General features: G+C 46.7%; 1 protein-coding gene across 4 annotated transcripts in view; it reads right to left on the bottom strand.

Moving 5' to 3' along the window:
• Positions 1 to 3890: 3890 nt before the first annotated feature.
• SNX29 (sorting nexin 29) overlaps positions 3891 to 22879 on the bottom strand; it is a 1823105-nt gene continuing 1804116 nt past the window's right edge. For all 4 annotated transcript variants that reach the window (XM_077448905.1, XM_077448908.1, XM_077448907.1 and 1 more), the window contains 2 exons: positions 4815 to 4954; positions 3891 to 4572 (listed from right to left, as the gene is read on the bottom strand). In XM_077448905.1, coding sequence (XP_077305031.1) covers positions 4563 to 4572; positions 4815 to 4954 — 150 coding nt within the window. In that variant the 3' untranslated portion in view covers positions 3891 to 4562. The remainder of the gene's footprint in view (positions 4573 to 4814; positions 4955 to 22879) is intronic.

The raw sequence follows: 22879 nt of genomic DNA, 5'->3' as shown, positions 1-22879 counted from the left end.
ACCTAATCTAAGATGGCTGCCATAAAGCCTGAAAAAGGGACACGCATGTTCCGAACGCAAGCTCCTCCCCGCTAACCCGGAAGTGACGCTGTTACCCGCCAGTGCTGGTGCCTAGTGTTTGCACTCCACGACCACCAGAAACATCGTATCCAGCAGTGTTTCCGGGCTTGGGACCATCCACATCATCTATCCCTCTGGACAGTTTCTTTTTAATTATTTTAACTATTTTAATTATTTTACCTTATACTTCATGGGCATTACTGACTATAACAGCCCCAGTATACTATTTATACTCTATGTTCATTCCCATTCAACACTATATGAGTTTGTTTACTAGTCATATTCAGAGTGTGCCCTATTATCTTTTGCTTTTCAACATCGGAAGAAAAACAGAGGTAGAAGACATCGGAGATGACCAGGCAAAAGAGCGAGCAAAAGAGCGAGAAGACAGTGGAGGAGATCTGGCAGAAGACAGCGGACAGAGGGAGAGCTCGGAGAGAGAGTGGAGAAGAATCAGAGAGGGGAGAAGAACCGACAGAGGCACAAGACACCAGCGGAGGACACAGAAGAGCCAGAGAGGGTAGATGAGATTGGAAGAGACGACGGAGATGCCTTAACCACTTAACGACCAGCGCAAGCCAATGTACGTCCTATTTTTGAAGAGGGATATCTCGGTAACGGCAGCAGCTGCTGCCACAACCGAGATATCCATCTCTTCAGGCGCCGGTTGTCTGTACGATAACGGTGGTCTCTGCAGCGGATTCCCTGCAAGATCACCGCTATCGGCAGCGGGAGAGGTGCCACCCCCCCTCCCGCCGCCCTCCCGCACCTTCTGCCGCTTACCGGAGCCGTCGGTAGTGGCAGAGGCGATCGGGTCCTTTTGCTAGCTGGGTATGGAGACGAGTGAGGCTAAGATGGCCCCCACTCGTCTCTATACCATAGGAGGGCGGAAGCGACGTCAAAAGGTACATTTTTTTTAAATGTCATTTTTTCTTTTTTGTTGCATTTTAGTCCAAATATGAGATCTGAGGACTTTTTGACCCCAGATCTCATATTTAAGAGGACCTGCCATGCTTTTCTTTAAAACAGTGTAAAAATAAATAAAATCAATTAAAATAAATAAGAAAAAAAAAGTTTTTAAAAACACCCCGTCATGACAAGCTTGCGCACAGAAGCGAGCGCATACGTGAGTAGCGCCCTCATATGAAAAACGGTGGTCAAACCACACATGTGAGGTATCACCGTGATCGGTAGAGCGACAGCAATAATTCTAGCCCTTGACCTCCTCTGTAACGCAAAAAATGCAACCTGTAGAATTTTTTAAATGTCGCTTATGGAGATTTTTGAGGCTAAAAGTTTGACGCCATTCCACGAGCGGGTGCAATTTTGAAGCGTGACATGTTGGGTATCAGTTTACTCTGCGTACCATTATGCTTCACAATATAAAAAAAATTGGGCTAATTTTACTGTTGTCTTATTTTTTTATTCAAAAAAGTGATTTTTTTCCAAAAAAAGTGCGCTTGTAAGACTGCTGCGCAAATACGGTGTGAAAAAAAAGTATTTCAATGACCGTCATTTTATTCTCTAGGGTGTTAAAAAAAAACTATGTAAAATGTTTGGGGGTTCTAAGTAATTTTCTAGCAAAAAAAAACAGTTTTAAACATGTAAACACCAAATCTGAAAAAGAGGCCTGGTACTTAAGTGGTTAATAAATTACTTTAAAAACATGTGCTTTATTTTTGACACTTTTTAGGTGATTGGGTGCAATAATGATTTTGATACATTTTTCTGTACAAAATTCAGACACGCAAGTCCATTCTCTGGACAGATCTGGATCTAAAAATGAGCATTGTTTGAGGACTCTGGGTGTAATTTTATGTAGGAGATACTGTTCCAGAAAAAATCCATCCCACCAGTGTTGATTGGCGTAGGAAATTAAAACTTCTAATTTCAAAAACCTTTTACACAGGGATTTACCATGGTAACCTGGGTAAGGTGAAGTGGGGCTAAAAAAATTTGTTGGGAACAGAGAATAAAATTAATCTAGGATCTTAAATTTTGCTTTTTCAATTCCTATAACGGGCTCCATATACTATGTATCAGTGCACAGCGGCTTCTCCATGTACATTGACAGTTTTCTTCAACCCATTGCACAAAATCTTCCATCATATATCAGAGAGAGTACTCATTTATTAACTATGCTTTCATTCTACACCTGGGAACCCACTTACCTGTGGGTGTCCTTGGATGTTGCATCCCTATACACCTCTATTCCTCCAGTAATAGACCTTAGAGCAGTAGAACATTTCCTTTCTGAGGAACCTCATCAATCCCAGATATTTTGGAGGCCAGACAATTTTGTACTGCTATGGGAGCCAATTTTGCCCCAAGTTATACAAACCTGACCATGGGCTATTGAGAACTACTGCATGTTTCACACAAAAACCCCTTTGCTGCCCAAATCATCTACTACGGATGCTACACTGATGATATTGTAATAATTTGGGATGGCACAGAGTGTAGAGTCCTTTGTCAAGCATTGCAATCAGAATTTTCTAGGGTTATCCTTCACCCATGTCAAAGACCCCGATAACTTAGCCTTTCTTGATCTAGAACATTTCCACAGTGAATCCCAAATACATGCCACCAACTTTGTTAAACCAACTGCTGGGAATTACTACATCCACTACCGAAGCTGCCACCACCACAGGTAGATTCAAAACATCCCTAGAAGTCAATTTCATAGGATTCGGCATAACTATACCAAAGATGAAGACTATCACATAAAAATTTCAGGACAAAGGATGCCCCCCCACTTTAGTCCAAAAAGCTTACCTTTATCATGCCTCAAACCCCCCCCCCCCCTCACCCCAAAACATCAGATGACCCACAATCAACACGATTCACAACCAAATTTCACGACTGTCATAAAAAAATGGAGATCATCATAGCCAAACATTGATCCATCCTGCTCAGAGACCCTTTTTTGGGCTCTTCCCTTATCCAACAACCCAAGGTTTCTTATTGCAAAGCTAAGAGTATAAAGGAGTAAAATAGCACCCAGCAAAATCCGAAATGTCATACCCACCTCCGCTTCACACACTCCCCTAATTCCACTAGTAGGAATGTATCATAAGAAAAAAATTATGCCTTACTTGTAAATTTGTTGATCATGGCCCACAAAATGTTACCATCAAAGGTAAAACATACACCATAAAAGAATTCCACAACTGTTCAAATGAGTATGTGGTGTATTGTCTGACCTGCCTGTGCGGCCTTTTCTATGTAGGCAGGACTATACGCACCTTGCATCAATGACTTGCCGTTTCATTGAGAAGGGGTGGGACAAACAGTGTCCCTCTGCATTTTCTCAAGGAAAATTGCAAATCTACCATGGGCCTCAGAGTATGGGTTATCTCCAGAGGTCTTCCTGCTGCGGAACGTTTTAAACCCCTATGTCAGCAGGAGACCTACTGGATATACTCATTGAACATTCATACTCCTTGAACACTCTCTCGCTAGGGTGACTCAATGAAGAAATAGAGACACATTCCTTATTATAGTTCCAATTTACCATTCTTCCGCCTTTTATAATTCCCATATTTCTTTTTGGTGTTTTACAGCGTTTTTTATGGTAGTTTTTCACTCATTCCTGGACATCGAGTTCCTTACTAGTTGGGGATGGTGACCTTTCACATGCATAGTAAGTAACTCCCTGTTCCCCCGCCACCCCCCCCCCACCCCCCCCCCCCCCCCCCCCACACACACACACACACACACACACATTTACTTCTTCTTTTCTCTTTCATGTTTTTCAGATATTGCTGCCTAACGTGTCAAGACACAAATAAGCAGACTGAACCACACATCAGTGATCACTCAATAATCAATTATCACTATTGTGTTGATTTATTGGTTAAAAATAAACAGTTTACATTATCCAGCGATAGTAGAAAATCAAATGGGCTACTTTGTAAACCTGATTGATCAAAAAAATCCTATAGATGTTAACTTTCAAGTATAAGTATGCATGTTTTTCTTTCTCCTGTTTAAATGTAATTTGTTCTGTGACAATTGTAACAATATTCCTGTGAACAACTGTGTCTATGCATCGTACTGTAAAAACCGAATAAACTTTTTTTTCTTGTTAAAAAAAAGTATGCATGTCTTAAATAAAATAAGATGCATAAACTTTGCAAATGATGTATGTGTGATTTGCATTTGCAAAAGGCCACATGACCAATAAAATTATTTGTCAAGTTAGTAAGAGATGAGTGGATAATCACTTGATCAAACCAATATTTCTAGGGGCATCTAGTTTGAATTTATTTAATTTGGCCACTAGTCATTTGTTGCCTTGAGAAACGGTCAGTATTGGGGTGTCCTGCTCTTTACTCCCTTTACACTTAATAGACTAATAAAATACGCAAAATATTGTTCAGCAGTCAGAGCGCCTGAGTGCTAGATTTAAGTTACATCTTCCAGATGCAGCAGATCCAAGGTTGATAGTGGAGGAATGCATTGACTTCAGAACAATGAAGTATAACAGCAATAAAGCCTGTTTATTCCGATCTGTAAAAAAAACAAAAACAAAAAAAGTGAAAGTGAAGACATAGTAACCATGATTTACCATCTGAAGAGGAATCCAAAACTGCACTAATACAAACAGGATTAAAAATAACAGGAAAAGGTCATCCTATGTGTTAAAATGTTGTCTGTCAAATCATGAAACTACCTGCATCACAACACACCTATGTGCTGCACTTGATAATAGAATGCTGCAAATACAGAAATGAAGATCGACAACAACTTACGCAAAAAAGGGCATGATCTCTATCAATCTGTCTTTGTTCGGTTTGGCAACAAAATCTGGCAAAGTTTGGATGACCTTGTTCATGATATTTCTAAGGTAGACCTGTAGTTGCTTTCTCCGTTCCTCCACAAATTTTGCATCCTAGAAAGGAAAAAAAGACTGCTAATATTTCATCTCATTAATTTCCTACAGTTCTTTACTAAAGTGCCCATATTTAAAAAGGTATCAATGTCTTTAATAAGTAACTATAGACCTGTTAGTTTAACTTCTATAGTCGGGAAGATACTGGAGAGTTTAATACAAGACCACATAGACGAGTTCTTGCAACAGACAGCATGGATTCATGAAAGACAGAAGTTGTCAAACAAATCTGATTTATTTTTATGCAGAGGTTATTAAAACTTGGACAGAGGCTGTAGACGTGGTATACCTGGACTTTACAAAAGCGTTTGACACCGTTTCCCACACATGGCTTATGGGTAAAGTCTACAGGCTTGGAAAAATCAATTTGTAAATGGATAGAAAACAGGCTAAAATACAGAATTCAGAAAGTAGTGTTTAATGACTCGTACTCGGAATAGTCTAATGCCGCGTACACTCGACCAAACTTTCTGATAGAAAAAGTCAGACGGTCTTTCCGGTGGAGTTCCGAGTCTCCGACTGACTTTCGACGGAGTTACGGCGGACTTCCGAAGGAATGGACTTGCCCACACAAGAGCACACCAAAGTCTGTTAGTTTTGAACATGATGATGTAAAACAGGACTAGAAAATGAAGTTCAATAGCCAGTAGCCAATAGCTGCCCTTGCGTACACCATACAGACAAATGGTTTTCCCGACAGAAATTGATTCCGTTGGACAGTTTTGAAACATGTTCTATTTCTAGGTCCGTTGGAATTTTTGAAGAAAAAAGTCAGATGAAGCCCACACATGATCATAATATCCGACGGAATGATTCCGTCGGACCTTTTCTGCCGGAAATTTCGGTTGTGTGTACGCGGCATTAGGTTATCAGTGGTATACCCCAAGGTTCAGTGCTGGGAACCTTCTATCTTTATAAATGATATTGGGTCTGGGATTAAAAGTAACATTTCTGTCTTTGCAGATGACACTAAGTTTTGCAGTGGAATAACGTCCTTACAGGATATCTCCAATTTACACCTGGAATATGCAGTTCCTTTTGGGCACCAGTTTTCAAAAAGGATATCAGGGAACTGCAGAAAGTGCAGAGAAGGGCAACCAAACTGATAAGAGGAACCAAATCTATTCACTCTTGAGAAGAGGAGATTAAGGTGGAATATGATCAGCATGTACAAATACATAAGTGGTCCATATCATGAAATTGGTGTTGAGTTATTCACTTTAAGGTCATCACAGGGGACTAGGGGGCACCACTTGCTTACTGGGCACTTAAACCCCCCTCCTGCCTAGACCAATTTTAATCTTTCAGTGCTGTCACTCTTTGAATGACTATTTCATAATCATGCAATCCTGTTCCTACACAAATAGAGCTTTATTTTGGTGGTGTTAGACCACCTCTGGGTTATTTTTTGGTTAAAAAATGAAAAAGATAAAAAATGTATAAAAAAAATATTTTGTTATAAAATTTTGCAAACAGGTAATTTTTCTCCTTCATTGATGTACGCTGATGGGCACTGATAGGCTGCACTGATAGGCATCGATAGGCTGCATTGATGGGCACTGATAAGGCTGCACTGATGGGCACTGATAATCGGCACTGATAGGTGGCACTGAAGGGCACTGGTCTGTTCCGGTGTTCCTGCTGCTCCTGCTCTCCGCTGATCCTGGTTCCAGCCTGCATCTGGTTCCCCATCTGCTACTCGGAGTCCGGACCAGCCCTTGCATTTGTGACCTGCCAGGCACTTGTGCCCCTTCTGTGCTCCTGAACATCGGTCTGGTCTACCAGGAGTTCTTGAGCCAGAAGAATACGAGAAGCCGCTCCCTGCATCCGTGGACTCAACCATCAGGTATGTGACAGTACCGGACAGCCATGTCCGAGCCCACGCAGGGAGCCTCTCCAATGGATGAACTGTGCCGCTATCTTGCCGGACTTACCCAAGCTGAGAAGGACCTGAAAGAAGATTACAACCGACTGGAGGAGCGAGTTCAGGCCCTGTCTGCATTTTCACCATCTTCATCTGGGACTTCCTCCACTCCCTCTGTAGTAATGCTGCCACCCGAGCCAAGGGTCCCCACACCCGAGAGGTTCACAGGGGACTGAAGTAAATTCAGGACTTTTTGCAATGCTTGTGAACTATTCTTTGCTTTGCCATGCTGGACATTTTCGCTCAAATCCACTAAAGTAGGATTTGTCATCTTGTTGCTGCTAGGAGAACCACAGTCTTGGGCCCACCGTCTTCTGGAGCAGAAGCATGCTTCGCTTAAAGCGGTTCTATACCCACTGAATTTTTTTTTTTTTGCTCACCTGCAAAGGAAAAGGCATAATGAGCTAGTATGCACCGCCTACTAGCTCATTATGAAATACTTACCTTAGAATGAGGCCCTGACATCCGTCCCGATCCACGCAGAGGAAGCTGACATGTTCCCTCTGCGTTTCTTCTGGGTATTGCGGCTCCGGCGCTGTGAGTGGCCTGAGCCGCGATATCATCACTCATGTGCGCGGGAGATTTCTCTTCGGCAGGGTCCGGCATCTGCTGGGCTTCCAGCCGAGAATCCCGTGCTCATGCGCCGCTGCAGTCAGTGGCGCATTGCGAGGGGAATATCTCCTAAACCGTACAGGTTTAGGAGATTTTTTTTTACCTACAGGTAAGCCTTATTATAGGCTTTGCTGTAGGTAAAAGTCCCAAATTTGACTATACAACCACTTTAATGATCTGAACTCTTTTTTCCAAGCCATGTTTCAGCTCTACGAAGACCCGCAACTGTCAGCCACTGTGGAAGCGGCTCTGCACTCTCTACAGCAGGGCCACAGACCAGTGGAGGACTATGTGACAGAGTTTAGGCGTTGGAGTTCCGATACCAACTGGAACAATGCCGCTCTGCGTTACCAATTTCGAATGGATCTTTCAGAATCCCTGAAGGATGAATTTGCCAGAGTGGGTATTCCAGAGACTTTAGATGCCCTCATTAACTTATCCATACAGATAGATAGGCGTCTAAGGGAGCGAGGATCTGAATTTTCTGCTGGTCCTTCTCGCCCAGTCTGGATGCTCCCTTGTGTACCCAGTTTTCCGCAGTCAGCCGCTCCTGCTCCAGTAACTTCTACTCCAGACTCCTCCGAGCCGATGCAGCTAGGCCTTCTGCGTCCTTTGCTTACACCGGAGGAATGGCAATGCAGACAAGCTAACAACCTCTGCCGCCCTCTACTGTGGAGAACCTGGGCACTATGTGAGGACCTGTCCTGCCAAGCTCCATAAGTGCCTCGCCAATTCCTCTGTTCCTGCTTCCGCTTTGTCTACCAATGCTTCTCACCTGGCTGTCTCCACTCTCTTACAGCTCCCAGGAGGGAATATCCAGGTCACCGCAATTATTGATTCTGGAGCCTGCAGCGGTTTCATGGACTTGACTTTTGCCACCAGAAACCATGTTCCTTTGAGGCCCAGAGCGAAAGGACTTTCAGTTCACTTGGCCGACGGTTCAGCTCTTAAATCTGGGCCAGTCACCCAGGAAACAATGCCTCTGTTAACCACCATCTCCAAGAATCATCAAGAACTGTTGTACCTGGACATTATCGAATCCCCTTTATTCCCCATCATCCTAGGCATGCCCTGGCTGAGGGCCCATAACTCACAGATCGACTAGTCTACTGGGAGAATCAGCTTCCCTTCTCCCTACCTCGTCAATCTGTTCCCAAAACCTATCACGGTTTCCTTCATGTCTTCAACAAGAAGGGTGCAGATACTCTCCCTCCTCACCGGCCATACAACTGCCCGATCCAGCTCTTCTCTGGAGCTGAAATTCCTTTTGGAAGAATCTTTCCCTTAACAGAGCTGGAGATGGGGACTCTAAAGACTTATATAGACGAGAACCTAGAAAAGGGGTTCATCTGGCCTTCTACCTCCCCTGCAGGAGCAGGAATCTTTTTTGTAGAGAAGAAGGACCACTCACTGCGTCCTTGCGTGGATTATCAGGAGCTCAACAAGATCACGATCAAGAATCGGTATCCTCTTCCCTTGGTACCTGAACTATTCCAAAGACTAGGGACGGTAGCAATATTCACCAAATTGGATCTTCATGGGGCCTACAACTTAGTCCTCATCCGGAGTAGCGACGAGTGGAAGACTGCCTTTCGCACCGGGTTCAGACATTTTGAGTACCTGGTCATGCCCTTCAAACTGTGTAATGCCTCTGCCACGTTCCAGCACTTTGTGAACGATATTTTCAGAGACTACCTTGACCTGTTCATTATCATTTACCTAGACACTATTCTGATTTTCTCTCCTTCTCTGCTGAGCACCGTGAACTAGGGATGAGCCGAACACCTCCCAGTTCGGTTCGCACAAAAACAATCGAACGGACCAAAAATTTGTGCGAACTTTAGAACCCCATTGAAGTCTATGGGACTCGAATGTTCGAAATAAAAAGTGCTAATTTTAATGGCTAATATGCAAGATATTGTCCTAAAAATGGTTTGAGGACCTGGCTCCTGTTCCACGGGACATGGGTCAATGCCTAAAATGTTTTTAAAAACTGCCATTTTTTCAGGAGCACTGATTTTAATGACGATTAAAGTGAAAAAAAAGTGAAATATTTATTTAAATATCGTGCCTGGGGGTGTCTATAGTATGCCTGTGAAGTGCCAAGTGTTTCCCGTGTTTAGAACAGTCCCTGCACAAAATGACATTTAACGGAAAAAAAGTAATTTAAAACTGCTCGCGGGTTTAATGTAATATCTGGTTCTGGCAATATGGATGAAAATCATTGAGAAAAATGGCATAGGTAGCCCACCCTGCCCATTACCAGCCCCTTTGGGTCTTGTACGGATATTAAAAAAAGGAAAGCAGTTGGGCTCCCAGGCCCTATATACTCAGAACAGGAGTATACAGGTGGTGCAAACAAGACAGGGACTGTGTAGGTTTGTTGTGTTAAGTAGAATCTGTTTGTAATTTTGAACTGGTACATTTTTTAAAGTGTAGCTCCAGTCAAAAAATCTATTTTTAAGCTTTTGGGAAAACATAGGGAAGACCCCTGTATAATTTTTTTTGCTGTCCATCTTTTTTCATCTCACTTCCTGTTGTCTCCTTCCGTTTGCAAGTAGGAGACGTTTGTAAGTTGGATGTTTGAAAGTAGGGGCCTGCCCTATAAACTCTGCAGAAATGGGGGCCTAAGGTGCTGGTGTTGCCACAACACTGTAAGCCCTCAAAGTGACTCTTGGTGGGCGCTGGAGCGCCCTGCTGTGAACAATTATATCAAGAATTGCAATTACATGCCATTGTTGAACAGTGGTAGAAAAATTGGGCCTTTGGTGGTTGTGGTGGTGGTGCTGGTGCCACAACACCTACAGTTACTCACAGTTACTCTTAGTGGGCGCAGGAACAGGCCCTGGTGTGAAATATTATATCAAGAATTGTAATGTCATGCCCCTGTTAAACAGGGGCTGAAAAATTGGGCCTTAGGCACTGCTTGCTGGTGCCATAACACTGCAACCTCTCCCAGATACTCTAGTTGGAGTGCAGGAATGAGCCCTGCTGCAAAGCATTGCATCAAAAATTGTATTACATGCCCCTGTTAAACAGGGGCTGAAAAATTGGGCCTATACACTGCAACCTCTACCATATACTCTAGTTGGAGTGCAGGAATGAGCCCTGCTGTAAAGAATTGCATTAAAAATTGTAATTACACGCCCCTGTTAAACAGGGCTCAAAAAATTGGGCCTTAGGCACTGGTGCTGGTGCCACGACACTGCAACCTCTCCCATATACTCTATCTGGAGTGCAGGAATGAGCCCTGCTGTAAAGCATTGCATCAAAAAATTTAATTACACGCCCCTGTTAAACAGGGGCTTAAAAATTGGGCCTTAGGCACTGGTGCTGGTGCCACGACACTGCAACCTCTCCCATATACTCTATCTGGAGTGCAGGAATGAGCCCTGCTGCAAAGCCTGATGCATGGCATGTCAACATATGTCTGGTCAAGTATGTGGTGCCCAAGCGGCTGATGTTTTGGCCACGCGAGATACGCTTGAGACATATGTTGCAAATAGCAGCGGTGCGATCTGATGCACTCGTCTCAAAAAAGGCCCACACCAAAGAACTTTTGGAATAACGCGCAGAGGCAGCGCCCTGCACAGGCGTAGCTCTGCGGTGTGATTCAGTCGGTGTGTTGCCCTTAAGCTGGCCCCCGGAGGGCATCCTGCCTCGTTGGAGATGTGCCTCCTCCTCCTCTCTCCTACCAGGCACCCACGTGGAGTCAGTGACCTTATCATCCCTTCCTTTTTCATCACTGGAGCAAACCTGGCAGTATGCTGCAGCTTGTGGAACATGACTGCCAGATTCAAAACACTGGGCATTCTCCTGGAGCATGTACCCAACACTGTGCTTCAGTTTGGGGGACTCCCCAGGAGGACATGGTGGGTCTAGGGAAGCAGTGACTGATGATGACATTGAGACGAGGGAAGAGGATGCCTTGGCAGCTGCTTTGCTAGTACCCTGAGCTTGGGTTAGAGAGGATGAGGAGGATGAAGAGGGCTTTGTCATCCACTCTACCAAGTCTTCGGCATGATGTGGCTCAACATGTCCAGCTGCTGAAAATAAGGACAAGCATGTCCCATGGCCACGTGCTGATGACGATGCACCGTGTCCACGACCAGCACTGTTGTCTCTAGACACAGAGCCTGCTTACCCTCTTTTATTGGCTCATGCCTGCCTGCCTCTCCTTGTTGGCCTTCCAGACATGGTATTGGCCTGCAGGGAGATGGGAAAACCAGCAATTGGGTAGTGTGTATTGTGCTGGAGGCACACAACACCCACTAACTCCTGCAGATGCCTGTATGATAGAACACCGGCAATAAAGGGTAGATACAGATGTATACTGTGCTGTGCTGGAGGCACACAACACCCACTAACTCCTGCAGATGCCTGTATGATAGAACACCGGCAATAAAGGGTAGATACAGGTGTATACTGTGCTGTGCTGGAGGCACACAACACCCACTAATTCCTGCAGATGCCTTTATTAAAGAACACCAGCAATAAAGGGTAGATACAGGTGTATATTGTGCTGTGCTGGAGGCACACAACACCCACTAACTCCTGCAGATGCCTTTATTATAGAACACCAGCAATAAAGGGTAGATACAGGTGTATACGGTGCTGTGCTGGAGGCACACAACACCCACTAACTCCTGCAGATGGTTCTATTTGAGAACAGCAATAAAGGGTAGATACAGGTGTATACTGCGCTGGAGGCACACAACACCCACTAACTCCTGCAGATGCCTTTATTATAGAACATCAGCAATAAAGGGTAGATACAGGTGTATACGGTGCTGTGCTGGAGGCACACAACACCCACTAACTTCTGCAGATGGCTGTATTAGAGAACACCAGCAATAAAGGATAGGTACAGGTGTATATTGTGCTGTGCTGGATGCACACAACACCCACTAACTCCTGCAGATGGCTCTATTAAGGAACAGCAATAAAGGGTAGATACAGGTGTATACTGCACTGCAGGCACACAACACCAACTAACTCCTGCAGATGGCTGTATTAGAGAACACAAGTCATAAAGGGTAGATACAGGTGTTTACTGTGCTGTGCTGGAGGCACACAACACCCACTAACTCCTGAAGATGGCTCTATTAGAGAACAGCAATAAAGGGTAGATACAGGTGTATACTACGCTGGAGGCACACAACACCAACTAACTCCTGCAGATGGCTGTATTAGAGAACACCAGCAATAAATGGTAGATACAGGTGTATATTGTGCTGTGCTAGAGGCACACAACACCCACTAACTCCTGAAGATGGCTGTTTTAGAGAACACCAGCAATTAAAGATTAGATACAGGTGTATACTGTGCTGGAAGCACACAACACCCACTAACTCCAGCAGATGGCTCTATTAGAGAACAGTAGTGATGGACGAAATTCCGATGGGACGTTCCATGAACACGAACCACGAACGCGGCCAAAAGTTTGTAAACCGCAAAGTTTGCGGTGGACCCCATTGACTTTAATGGCAGGTGAATCTTAAAAACCTACAGGTCATATTTTCAGCCACAAAACACTTACTAGCTGTACACACATAGTCCCACCACACGGACACTGACATAACAAAAATATTAAGTGAATCTGGGAACGACAACGACAAGCATTCTTTTTTTATCTGTGAAATTTTGACAATTCAAGAGTGCATGAAGGCCATGGAGGAGAGGCAAGGTCAGGCCAGGCTATGAAGGGGGTGCAGGAGATGATCAGTACCACAGTCAGGGCAGCACAGTCCTCTGCCAGTGTCCCAGTGTGCCAACCTGTGCTGGAGCCCCTCCCTCTGCCTGGCCCTTACCCCCACCTATGCAGGGCTCCACTGCGGTGGTCCGGAGGTGCCAGTCCAGTGCTGATCCTCAGCCATGCTGCTGGAACTGCCTGCTGATTGGCTTCCCCGCTGTTATCTCCCTCACTGTCTGAAACCAGCAACGCGATAGAGACTGAGCACTGACACCAGCACCGTGATAGAGAGCACTGACGCCAGTACTGAGATAGAGAGCACTGACACCAGCACCGAAATAGAGAGCACTGACACCAGCACTGTGATAGAGAGCACTGACACCAGCACCGTGATAGAGAGCACTGACACCAGCACCGTGATAGAGAGCACTGACACCAGCACCGAGATAGAGAGCACTGACACCAGCACTGAGATATAGAGCACTGACACCAGCACCATGATAGAGAGCACTGAGACCACACCAGCACCGTAATAGAGAGCACTGACACCAGCACCATGATAGAGAGCACTGAGACCACACCAGCACCGAGATAGAGAGAGAGCACTGACACCAGCACCGAGATAGAGAGCACTGACACCAGCACCGTGATAGAGAGCACTGACACCAGCACCGTGATAGAGAGCACTGACACCAGCACCGAGATAGAGAGCACTGACACCATCACCATGATAGAGATCACTGAGACCACACCAGCACCGAGATAGAGAGAGAGCACTGACAGCAGCACTGATACCAGCAACTCACTGCGGGAACCAAAAATATGACACCGCTCAACCTCTTCAAACAGGAGGGTTTGGGCATATAGTACGGTGTGCTTTTTTTGTACAAGGAAGTGAGCCAAAGGTAGAAAAGGGTCTGTGTGCTTGATTAAATAAATTGTTTATAGAGTTATGTATATACATGGTCTACTGCTCACATGTGTTAAATTCCTCTGAGATCCATGCCTCATTCATTTTTAGAAATGTGAGGTAGTCAACACTGTCGTGAGCTAGGCGAGTGCGCTTATCGGTCACGACCCCCCCTGCTGCGCTGAACGTCCTTTCGAACAGGACTCTGGACGAGGGGCAAGCCAACAGTTCTATTGGAAATTGGGCAAGCTCTGGCCAGAGGTCAAGCCTGCCCACCCAGTAGTCCAGGGCTTCATCACTCCTCAGAGCGTCCACATCGGCCGTTAACCCGATGTAGTCGGACACCTGTCGGTCTAGGCGTTCCCTGAAGCTGGATCCGGATGAGACCTGTCAATGGGTCGGCTGAAAGAATGACCTCATATCAGAAGTCACCAACACATCTTCAAACCGCCCTCTTCTTGCAGGTGCTGTTGGATTGGAACCCGCAACTCTTTCTCTGGGAGTGGGAATTCCTCCTCTGCCAGGGCATGCAAAAGCAGAATGCAGAATTTCTCTAAGCAAGGCCTGGAAGTGCTCCATTCTGACAGCCCTCTGTGATGGTGGTAACATTTCCACCATTTTGTGTTTGTACCGGGGGTCTAAGTACGTTGCCACCCAGTACTGGTCCTTGACCCTTATGCTTTTTATACGGGGGTCCCTATTAAAACACTGGAGCATGAAGGCCCCCATTTGCACTAAACTGGAAGCGGTGTGGTGGCCTGGCTCCTGCTCATCATCCAGGATAATTTCGTCCTCTTCATTCTCCTCTCCCCATCCACGCACAACAACAGGGATCCCAGAAAGGTTTAAAGCATGCTTTTCTTGCTCCTCCTCATCCGCCCCGGCACCATCCTCCTCTGACTCTTCTTCAGACTCCTGTTGTTCACTTGTCTCAGATAGAGTAGCCCCCCCCCAGGAATTCATCCAGCATTGCGACTTCCTCATCTTCCCGCTCCTGCTCCTCCACAGCTTGATCAATGACACGACGCAATGCACGTTCCATAAAGAAGGCATAAGGTACCATGTCACTGATGGCGCCATGGCTGCGACTGACCAGTTTGGTGATCTCCTCAAATGGCCGCAGAAGTCTGCATGCGTCACGCATGAGCAGCCACTGGCGCAGTGAAAAAAAAACCCAGCTCCCCAGAACCTGTTCTGCCGCAGAGTTCATACAGGTAGATGTTAACTGCTCGTTTCTGCTGGAGCAGCCTATCAAGCATATAGAAGGTTGAGTTCCATCGCGTTGGGCAATCGCAAATAAAACGTCTGACCGGCAGATTGTGTCGCCGCTGAATGTCAGCAAGGTGAGACATGGCCGTGTAAGATCTTCTGAAATGGGCCGAGATTTTCCTTGCCTGCCGCAAGATGTCCTGGACCCCAGGGTATTGGACAACGAATCGCTGCACGACCAAGTTTAAGACGTGTGCCATGCATGGCACGTGTGTAATTTTGCCCTGTTTCAATGCGCTAAGCAGATTGGCACCGTTGTCACACACCACTTTTCCAACTGTCAAATTGAGCGGTGTTAGCCACTGATCTGCCTGTGAACAGAAAACTGAAAGGAGTGCAGGGCCAGTGTGGCTCTTGGCTTCCAGGCACAACAGACGCAGCACAGCATGGCAACGTCTCACCTGGCATGTCGAATAAGTTCTGGGGAGCTTGGGTGGCGCAGCGGAAGAGACGCTAGCAACGGAAAAGGAGGAGTCAGCTGAGGAGGAGAGGGAGGAGGATGGAGTAGGAGGAGGAGAAGAAGAGGCAGGCCTGCATGCAATCTGTGGCGGTAAAACCAAATCTACATTGGTGCCACGGGTTACATGCTTGACGGCCGTCAGAAGGTTCACCCAGTGGGCAGTAAAAGTTATATACCTTCCCTTCCCGTGTTTGCTAGACCACGAGTCTGTGGTCAGATGTATCTTGGCACCGACACTGTGTGCCAGAGATACATTCACTTGCCGCTGAACATGGCCATATAGCTCTGGGATGCTCTTCTGTTAGAAATACTTCCTTCCTGGGACCTTCCATTGTGGTGTTCCAATGGCCACAAATTTTAGAAAGGCCTCCGAGTCCACCAGTTTATAAGGCAGTAGTTGGCGGGCTATCACTTCTGACAAGCCAGCCATCAACCGTTGGGCAAGAGGGTTATCCGGCGTCATCATTTTTTTTACGCTCGAACATTTGGCCCACGGAAGCCTGCCTTTTTGCAGAAAAACGTGAGGATGGAATGATGGAAGGTGGAGTGGTGGACAATTGTGAGGAGAGAGAAGAAGGAGAAGTAGAAGACAAGGCTGTACGGTGAGAGCCTGGAGTGTGGCTTTGTGGGTTCCGTTGCTCCCACTGGGCTCGGTGATGGCAGCTCATGTGCCTTCTTAAGACGGTCGTCCTTAGGTGAGTGTTGGGCTTACCATGACTTATGCGTTGACTGCAAATATTGCAGATGGCAACACTATTGTCAGCAGCGGACATGTTAAAAAAAGCCCACACTGCGGAGCCATGTGCCGGCGTCCTGGTAGCGCCAGATGGCTCTATTAGAGAACAGTAGTGATGGACGAAATTCCGATGGGACGTTCCATGAACACGAACCACGAACGCGGCCAAAAGTTTGTAAACTGCAAAGTTTGCGGTAAACCCCATTGACTTTAATGGCAGGTGAATCTTAAAAACCTACAGGTCATATTTTCAGCCACAAAACACTTACTAGCTGTACACACATAGTCCCACCACACGGACACTGACATAACAAAAATATTAAGTGAATCTGGGAACGACAACGACAAGCATTCTTTTTTTATCTGTGAAATTTTGACAATTCAGGAGTGCATGAAGGCCATGGAGGAGAGGCAAGGTCAGGCCAGGCTATGAAGGGGGTGCAGGAGATGATCAGTACCACAGTCAGGGCAGCACAGTCCTCTGCCAGTGTCCCAGTGTGCCAACCTGTGCTGGAGCCCCTCCCTCTGCCTGGCCCTTACCCCCACCTATGCAGGGCTCCACTGCGGTGGTCCGGAGGTGCCAGTCCAGTGCTGATCCTCAGCCATGCTGCTGGAACTGCCTGCTGATTGGCTTCCCCGCTGTTATCTCCCTCACTGTCTGAAACCAGCAACGCGATAGAGACTGAGCACTGACACCAGCACCGTGATAGAGAGCACTGACGCCAGTACTGAGATAGAGAGCACTGACACCAGCACCGAAATAGAGAGCACTGACACCAGCACTGTGATAGAGAGCACTGACACCAGCACCATGATAGAGAGCACTGACACCAGCACCGTGATAGAGAGCACTGACACCAGCACCGAGATAGAGAGCACTGACACCAGCACTGAGATATAGAGCACTGACACCAGCACCATGATAGAGAGCACTGAGACCACACCAGCACCGTAATAGAGAGCACTGACACCAGCACCATGATAGAGAGCACTGAGACCACACCAGCACCGAGATAGAGAGAGAGCACTGACACCAGCACCGAGATAGAGAGCACTGACACCAGCACCGTGATAGAGAGCACTGACACCAGCACCATGATAGAGAGCACTGAAACCAGCACCGAGATAGAGAGCACTGACACCATCACCATGATAGAGATCACTGAGACCACACCAGCACCGAGATAGAGAGAGAGCACTGACAGCAGCACTGATACCAGCAACTCACTGCGGGAACCAAAAATATGACACCGCTCAACCTCTTCAAACAGGAGGGTTTGGGCATATAGTACGGTGTGCTTTTTTTGTACAAGGAAGTGAGCCAAAGGTAGAAAAGGGTCTGTGTGCTTGATTAAATAAATTGTTTATAGAGTTATGTATATACATGGTCTACTGCTCACATGTGTTAAATTCCTCTGAGATCCATGCCTCATTCATTTTTAGAAATGTGAGGTAGTCAACACTGTCGTGAGCTAGGCGAGTGCGCTTATCGGTCACGACCCCCCCTGCTGCGCTGAACGTCCTTTCGAACAGGACTCTGGACGAGGGGCAAGCCAACAGTTCTATTGGAAATTGGGCAAGCTCTGGCCAGAGGTCAAGCCTGCCCACCCAGTAGTCCAGGGCTTCATCACTCCTCAGAGCGTCCACATCGGCCGTTAACCCGATGTAGTCGGACACCTGTCGGTCTAGGCGTTCCCTGAAGCTGGATCCGGATGAGACCTGTCGATGGGTCGGCTGAAAAAATGACCTCATATCAGAAGTCACCAACACATCTTCAAACCGCCCTCTTCTTGCAGGTGCTGTTGGATTGGAACCCGCAACTCTTTCTCTGGGAGTGGGAATTCCTCCTCTGCCAGGGCATGCAAAAGCAGAATGCAGAATTTCTCTAAGCAAGGCCTGGAAGTGCTCCATTCTGACAGCCCCCTGTGATGGTGGTAACATTTCCACCATTTTGTGTTTGTACCGGGGGTCTAAGTACGTTGCCACCCAGTACTGGTCCTTGACCCTTATGCTTTTTATACGGGGGTCCCTATTAAAACACTGGAGCATGAAGGCCCCCATTTGCACTAAACTGGAAGCGGTGTGGTGGCCTGGCTCCTGCTCATCATCCAGGATAATGTCGTCCTCTTCATTCTCCTCTCCCCATCCACGCACAACAACAGGGATCCCAGAAAGGTTTAAAGCATGCTTTTCTTGCTCCTCCTCATCCGCCCCGGCACCATCCTCCTCTGACTCTTCTTCAGACTCCTGTTGTTCACTTGTCTCAGATAGAGTAGCCCCCCCCCCCCGGGAATTCATCCAGCATTGCGACTTCCTCATCTTCCCGCTCCTGCTCCTCCACAGCTTGATCAATGACACGACGCAATGCACGTTCCATAAAGAAGGCATAAGGTACCATGTCACTGATGGCGCCATGGCTGCGACTGACCAGTTTGGTGATCTCCTCAAATGGCCGCAGAAGTCTGCATGCGTCACGCATGAGCAGCCACTGGCGCAGTGAAAAAAAAACCCAGCTCCCCAGAACCTGTTCTGCCGCAGAGTTCATACAGGTAGACGTTAACTGCTCGTTTCTGCTGGAGCAGCCTATCAAGCATATAGAAGGTTGAGTTCCATCGCGTTGGGCAATCGCAAATAAAACGTCTGACCGGCAGATTGTGTCGCCGCTGAATGTCAGCAAGGTGAGACATGGCCGTGTAAGATCTTCTGAAATGGGCCGAGATTTTCCTTGCCTGCCGCAAGATGTCCTGGACCCCAGGGTATTGGACAACGAATCGCTGCACGACCAAGTTTAAGATGTGTGCCATGCATGGCACGTGTGTAATTTTGCCCTGTTTCAATGCGCTAAGCAGATTGGCACCGTTGTCACACACCACTTTTCCAACTGTCAAATTGAGCGGTGTTAGCCACTGATCTGCCTGTGAACAGAAAACTGAAAGGAGTGCAGGGCCAGTGTGGCTCTTGGCTTCCAGGCACAACAGACGCAGCACAGCATGGCAACGTCTCACCTGGCATGTCGAATAAGTTCTGGGGAGCTTGGGTGGCGCAGCGGAAGAGACGCTAGCAACGGAAAAGGAGGAGTCAGCTGAGGAGGAGAGGGAGGAGGATGGAGTAGGAGGAGGAGAAGAAGAGGCAGGCCTGCATGCAATCTGTGGCGGTAAAACCAAATCTACATTGGTGCCACGGGTTACATGCTTGACGGCCGTCAGAAGGTTCACCCAGTGGGCAGTAAAAGTTATATACCTTCCCTTCCCGTGTTTGCTAGACCACGAGTCTGTGGTCAGATGTATCTTGGCACCGACACTGTGTGCCAGAGATACATTCACTTGCCGCTGAACATGGCCATATAGCTCTGGGATGCTCTTCTGTTAGAAATACTTCCTTCCTGGGACCTTCCATTGTGGTGTTCCAATGGCCACAAATTTTAGAAAGGCCTCCGAGTCCACCAGTTTATAAGGCAGTAGTTGGCGGGCTATCACTTCTGACAAGCCAGCCATCAACCGTTGGGCAAGAGGGTTATCCGGCGTCATCATTTTTTTTACGCTCGAACATTTGGCCCACGGAAGCCTGCCTTTTTGCAGAAAAACGTGAGGATGGAATGATGGAAGGTGGAGTGGTGGACAATTGTGAGGAGAGAGAAGAAGGAGAAGTAGAAGACAAGGCTGTACGGTGAGAGCCTGGAGTGTGGCTTTGTGGGTTCCGTTGCTCCCACTGGGCTCGGTGATGGCAGCTCATGTGCCTTCTTAAGGCGGTCGTCCTTAGGTGAGTGTTGGGCTTACCATGACTTATGCGTTGACTGCAAATATTGCAGATGGCAACACTATTGTCAGCAGCGGACATGTTAAAAAAAGCTCACACTGCGGAGCCATGTGCCGGCGTCCTGGTAGCGCCAGATGTGACCATACATGGTTGATGCCTCTCTCTTGATACATTAGCAGTCTGCTTTGTCCCTCCTGTGCAATCTAAGTTCTGCCTGCTTCTCCTCCCTATCTGCTGGTCCATATCTCCCTCTGAACTCCTCTTCCTCTTTTGTGGGCACCCACGTGACATCACTAGACATGTCATCATCGACGTCACCTTCCACACCGCTATAATTAGAGATCTCGGAGTAGGCAGCAACACCAGGGACCAACCTCCTCCTTGGGCTGATCTGGGTACTGTCATCAGACTGCTGAGTGGTGGTTGTTGCTACCTCCTCTTCCTGATCCAATGCCAAGAATGGCTGCGCATCGGAAATGTCTTGTGATGGATCGGAAAATAATTCCAGTGACTCAAGCGGTAGGTATATGGTGGTGTTGGTGGTAGTGTATTTGGGGGTGCACACAGCAGAGAGTGAAGAGGGTGCAGATCGAGAGGATGAGGAGGGTGCAGAAGAGTAAGGCTGAGTGAGCCACTCAACCAAGTCTGGTGCGTCCTTTGACGTAATCGCACGCACCTTCTGCAATTTGTCACATTGGCTCATGTCTGTTGCTCCTGCCCTACCCCTACCACCCCTGCAGAAGGGCCTAACTCTTCCTCTGCCTGTCATTTTTTAAATTACCCTGTGACAAAAGTCTCTAGAGAAATGCAGTATGTATGTGGAAGAAGGTATATAACACCCCGCTTCAAATTGCCTTTTTTGGGGGCCACTGGTCTATCACACCAGTTATAATACTTTTTTTTAAATTGTGTTTGTCACTCTTTGTAGTATCGCTGCAGAACCACTCAGCAGTCACAATGCTGCACAGTGGAAATGCACTATACTATGCTTTCTATATGTGAAGGTATTTTATACGTGTATTACACCCCTATATACTGCACACCAAATAGTACACCTATACCAGTCCTTAAAAGGACCTTTGTGGACCTAGTAGCTAGTGATTTGCAGACTGTCCCTCAGTCCCTACACTGATAAAAGACAGCTGTAGAATCGGTCAGCAGTCAAGTATAATAGGCTTTCTATATTTGAAAGAAAGTATATTATACGTGTACAACCCTATATACTGTACACCTATACCAGTCCTTAAAAGGACTTTTGTGGACCTAATAGTAATAGCTAGTGATTAAACTGACTGCCCCTGCTCCACACAGCGTCCTTTCCCTACACTGACAAAAAACAGCTGCAGAATCGGTCAGTAGTGCACTCAGCAGCACAGCAGTGCACCAGAATATACTTTGTATATTTGAAAGAAAGTATATTCTCAGTGTATTACAACCCCTATATACTGCACACCTATACCAGTCCTTAAAAGGACTTTTGTGGACCTAATAGTAATAGCTAGTGATTAAACTGACTGTCCCTGCTCCACACAACGTCCTGTCCCTACACTGACAAAAGACAGAATGTAAAATAGCCGCCACATCAGGTCTATTTATAAGGTAGGGGGTATGTCCAATTGTCCATGCGCTGAAATGTCTTAATTGGCTGTCCTGTACCCCATGATGGATGTGTCATCATGGGTCAAAGTTCTTCACAATGTAAACGCATATGTCCACCGCGCGAACAGCGCCAGAAGTCTTCCGGTTTGGCGAATCGTGAACAAGCAAAATTTGCCGCAAACCAACCTCCGGGCGAACCGCAAGGCCATCCCTAATGCTAAATTTAACTGAAGGCCTTTGGGAATATCCCCTTGTTCAGTTAAAAAAAAAATGTATATATATATATGTATATATATATATATATATATATATATATATATATACAGTGTGACATTATGATAGAAAATATGACAAACCCAGATTACACTTTGTTTAGAGATGGTAAATTTTCCTGGTTTCAACAAATTCTTTTTGTCCTCATAGGAATCATTGTCATAGGATTGCTTGTGTAGCTCCTTGGTGTTTAGGCAGGGTTGTTAGTACATTTAGTTTGCCAGGCAGTAGTTGCCCTGGTTAATTTTTAGTAGATCCACTGTTTCCTCTCTAGTTCTGGACTTGCTGTACCTTTTCTCTTCTGTCGCTAGGTGGCGTTATGCTGGTGACATTAGATAGACAAGAGCAAGGTCAGGTTATGAATGGATGGGGTGTCTCAGCCAATTGGCGGGTGTCTCTTTATCCCCTTGGCCTACTGGGAGAGCCTATTTATTTGGGTGAAGTCAGGTGATTGGGGTTCTGTGCCTCTGGGTGGAAATGTGTTATGCTGCCCCGGGCTGCTAGCCTGAGGCCTATTTCGGGGACATCTGGCTGCTAGGCTGTCTGAGGGCCTATTCAGAAGCAAGAGAAGCAGCGCAGGGTTGGGACTGCAGGATTGTAGTCCAATCCGAGAGTAATGGTTCAGCCAGACGGGGAATCAGTTGTGGTCAGAGGTAGAGGGGAAGCTGTTGCCACTAAGGAACCATCCACCTTG

The sequence above is a fragment of the Lithobates pipiens genome, unplaced genomic scaffold, assembly GCF_037356315.1.
Source record: "Lithobates pipiens isolate NorthernLeopardFrog02 unplaced genomic scaffold, aLitPip1_a1.2 Scaffold_22, whole genome shotgun sequence".
In the NCBI taxonomy this organism is placed as follows: domain Eukaryota; kingdom Metazoa; phylum Chordata; class Amphibia; order Anura; family Ranidae; genus Lithobates; species Lithobates pipiens.
Note: the sequence above shows the minus strand (reverse complement) of the source record. Positions and strands in the feature narration are given on the sequence as shown.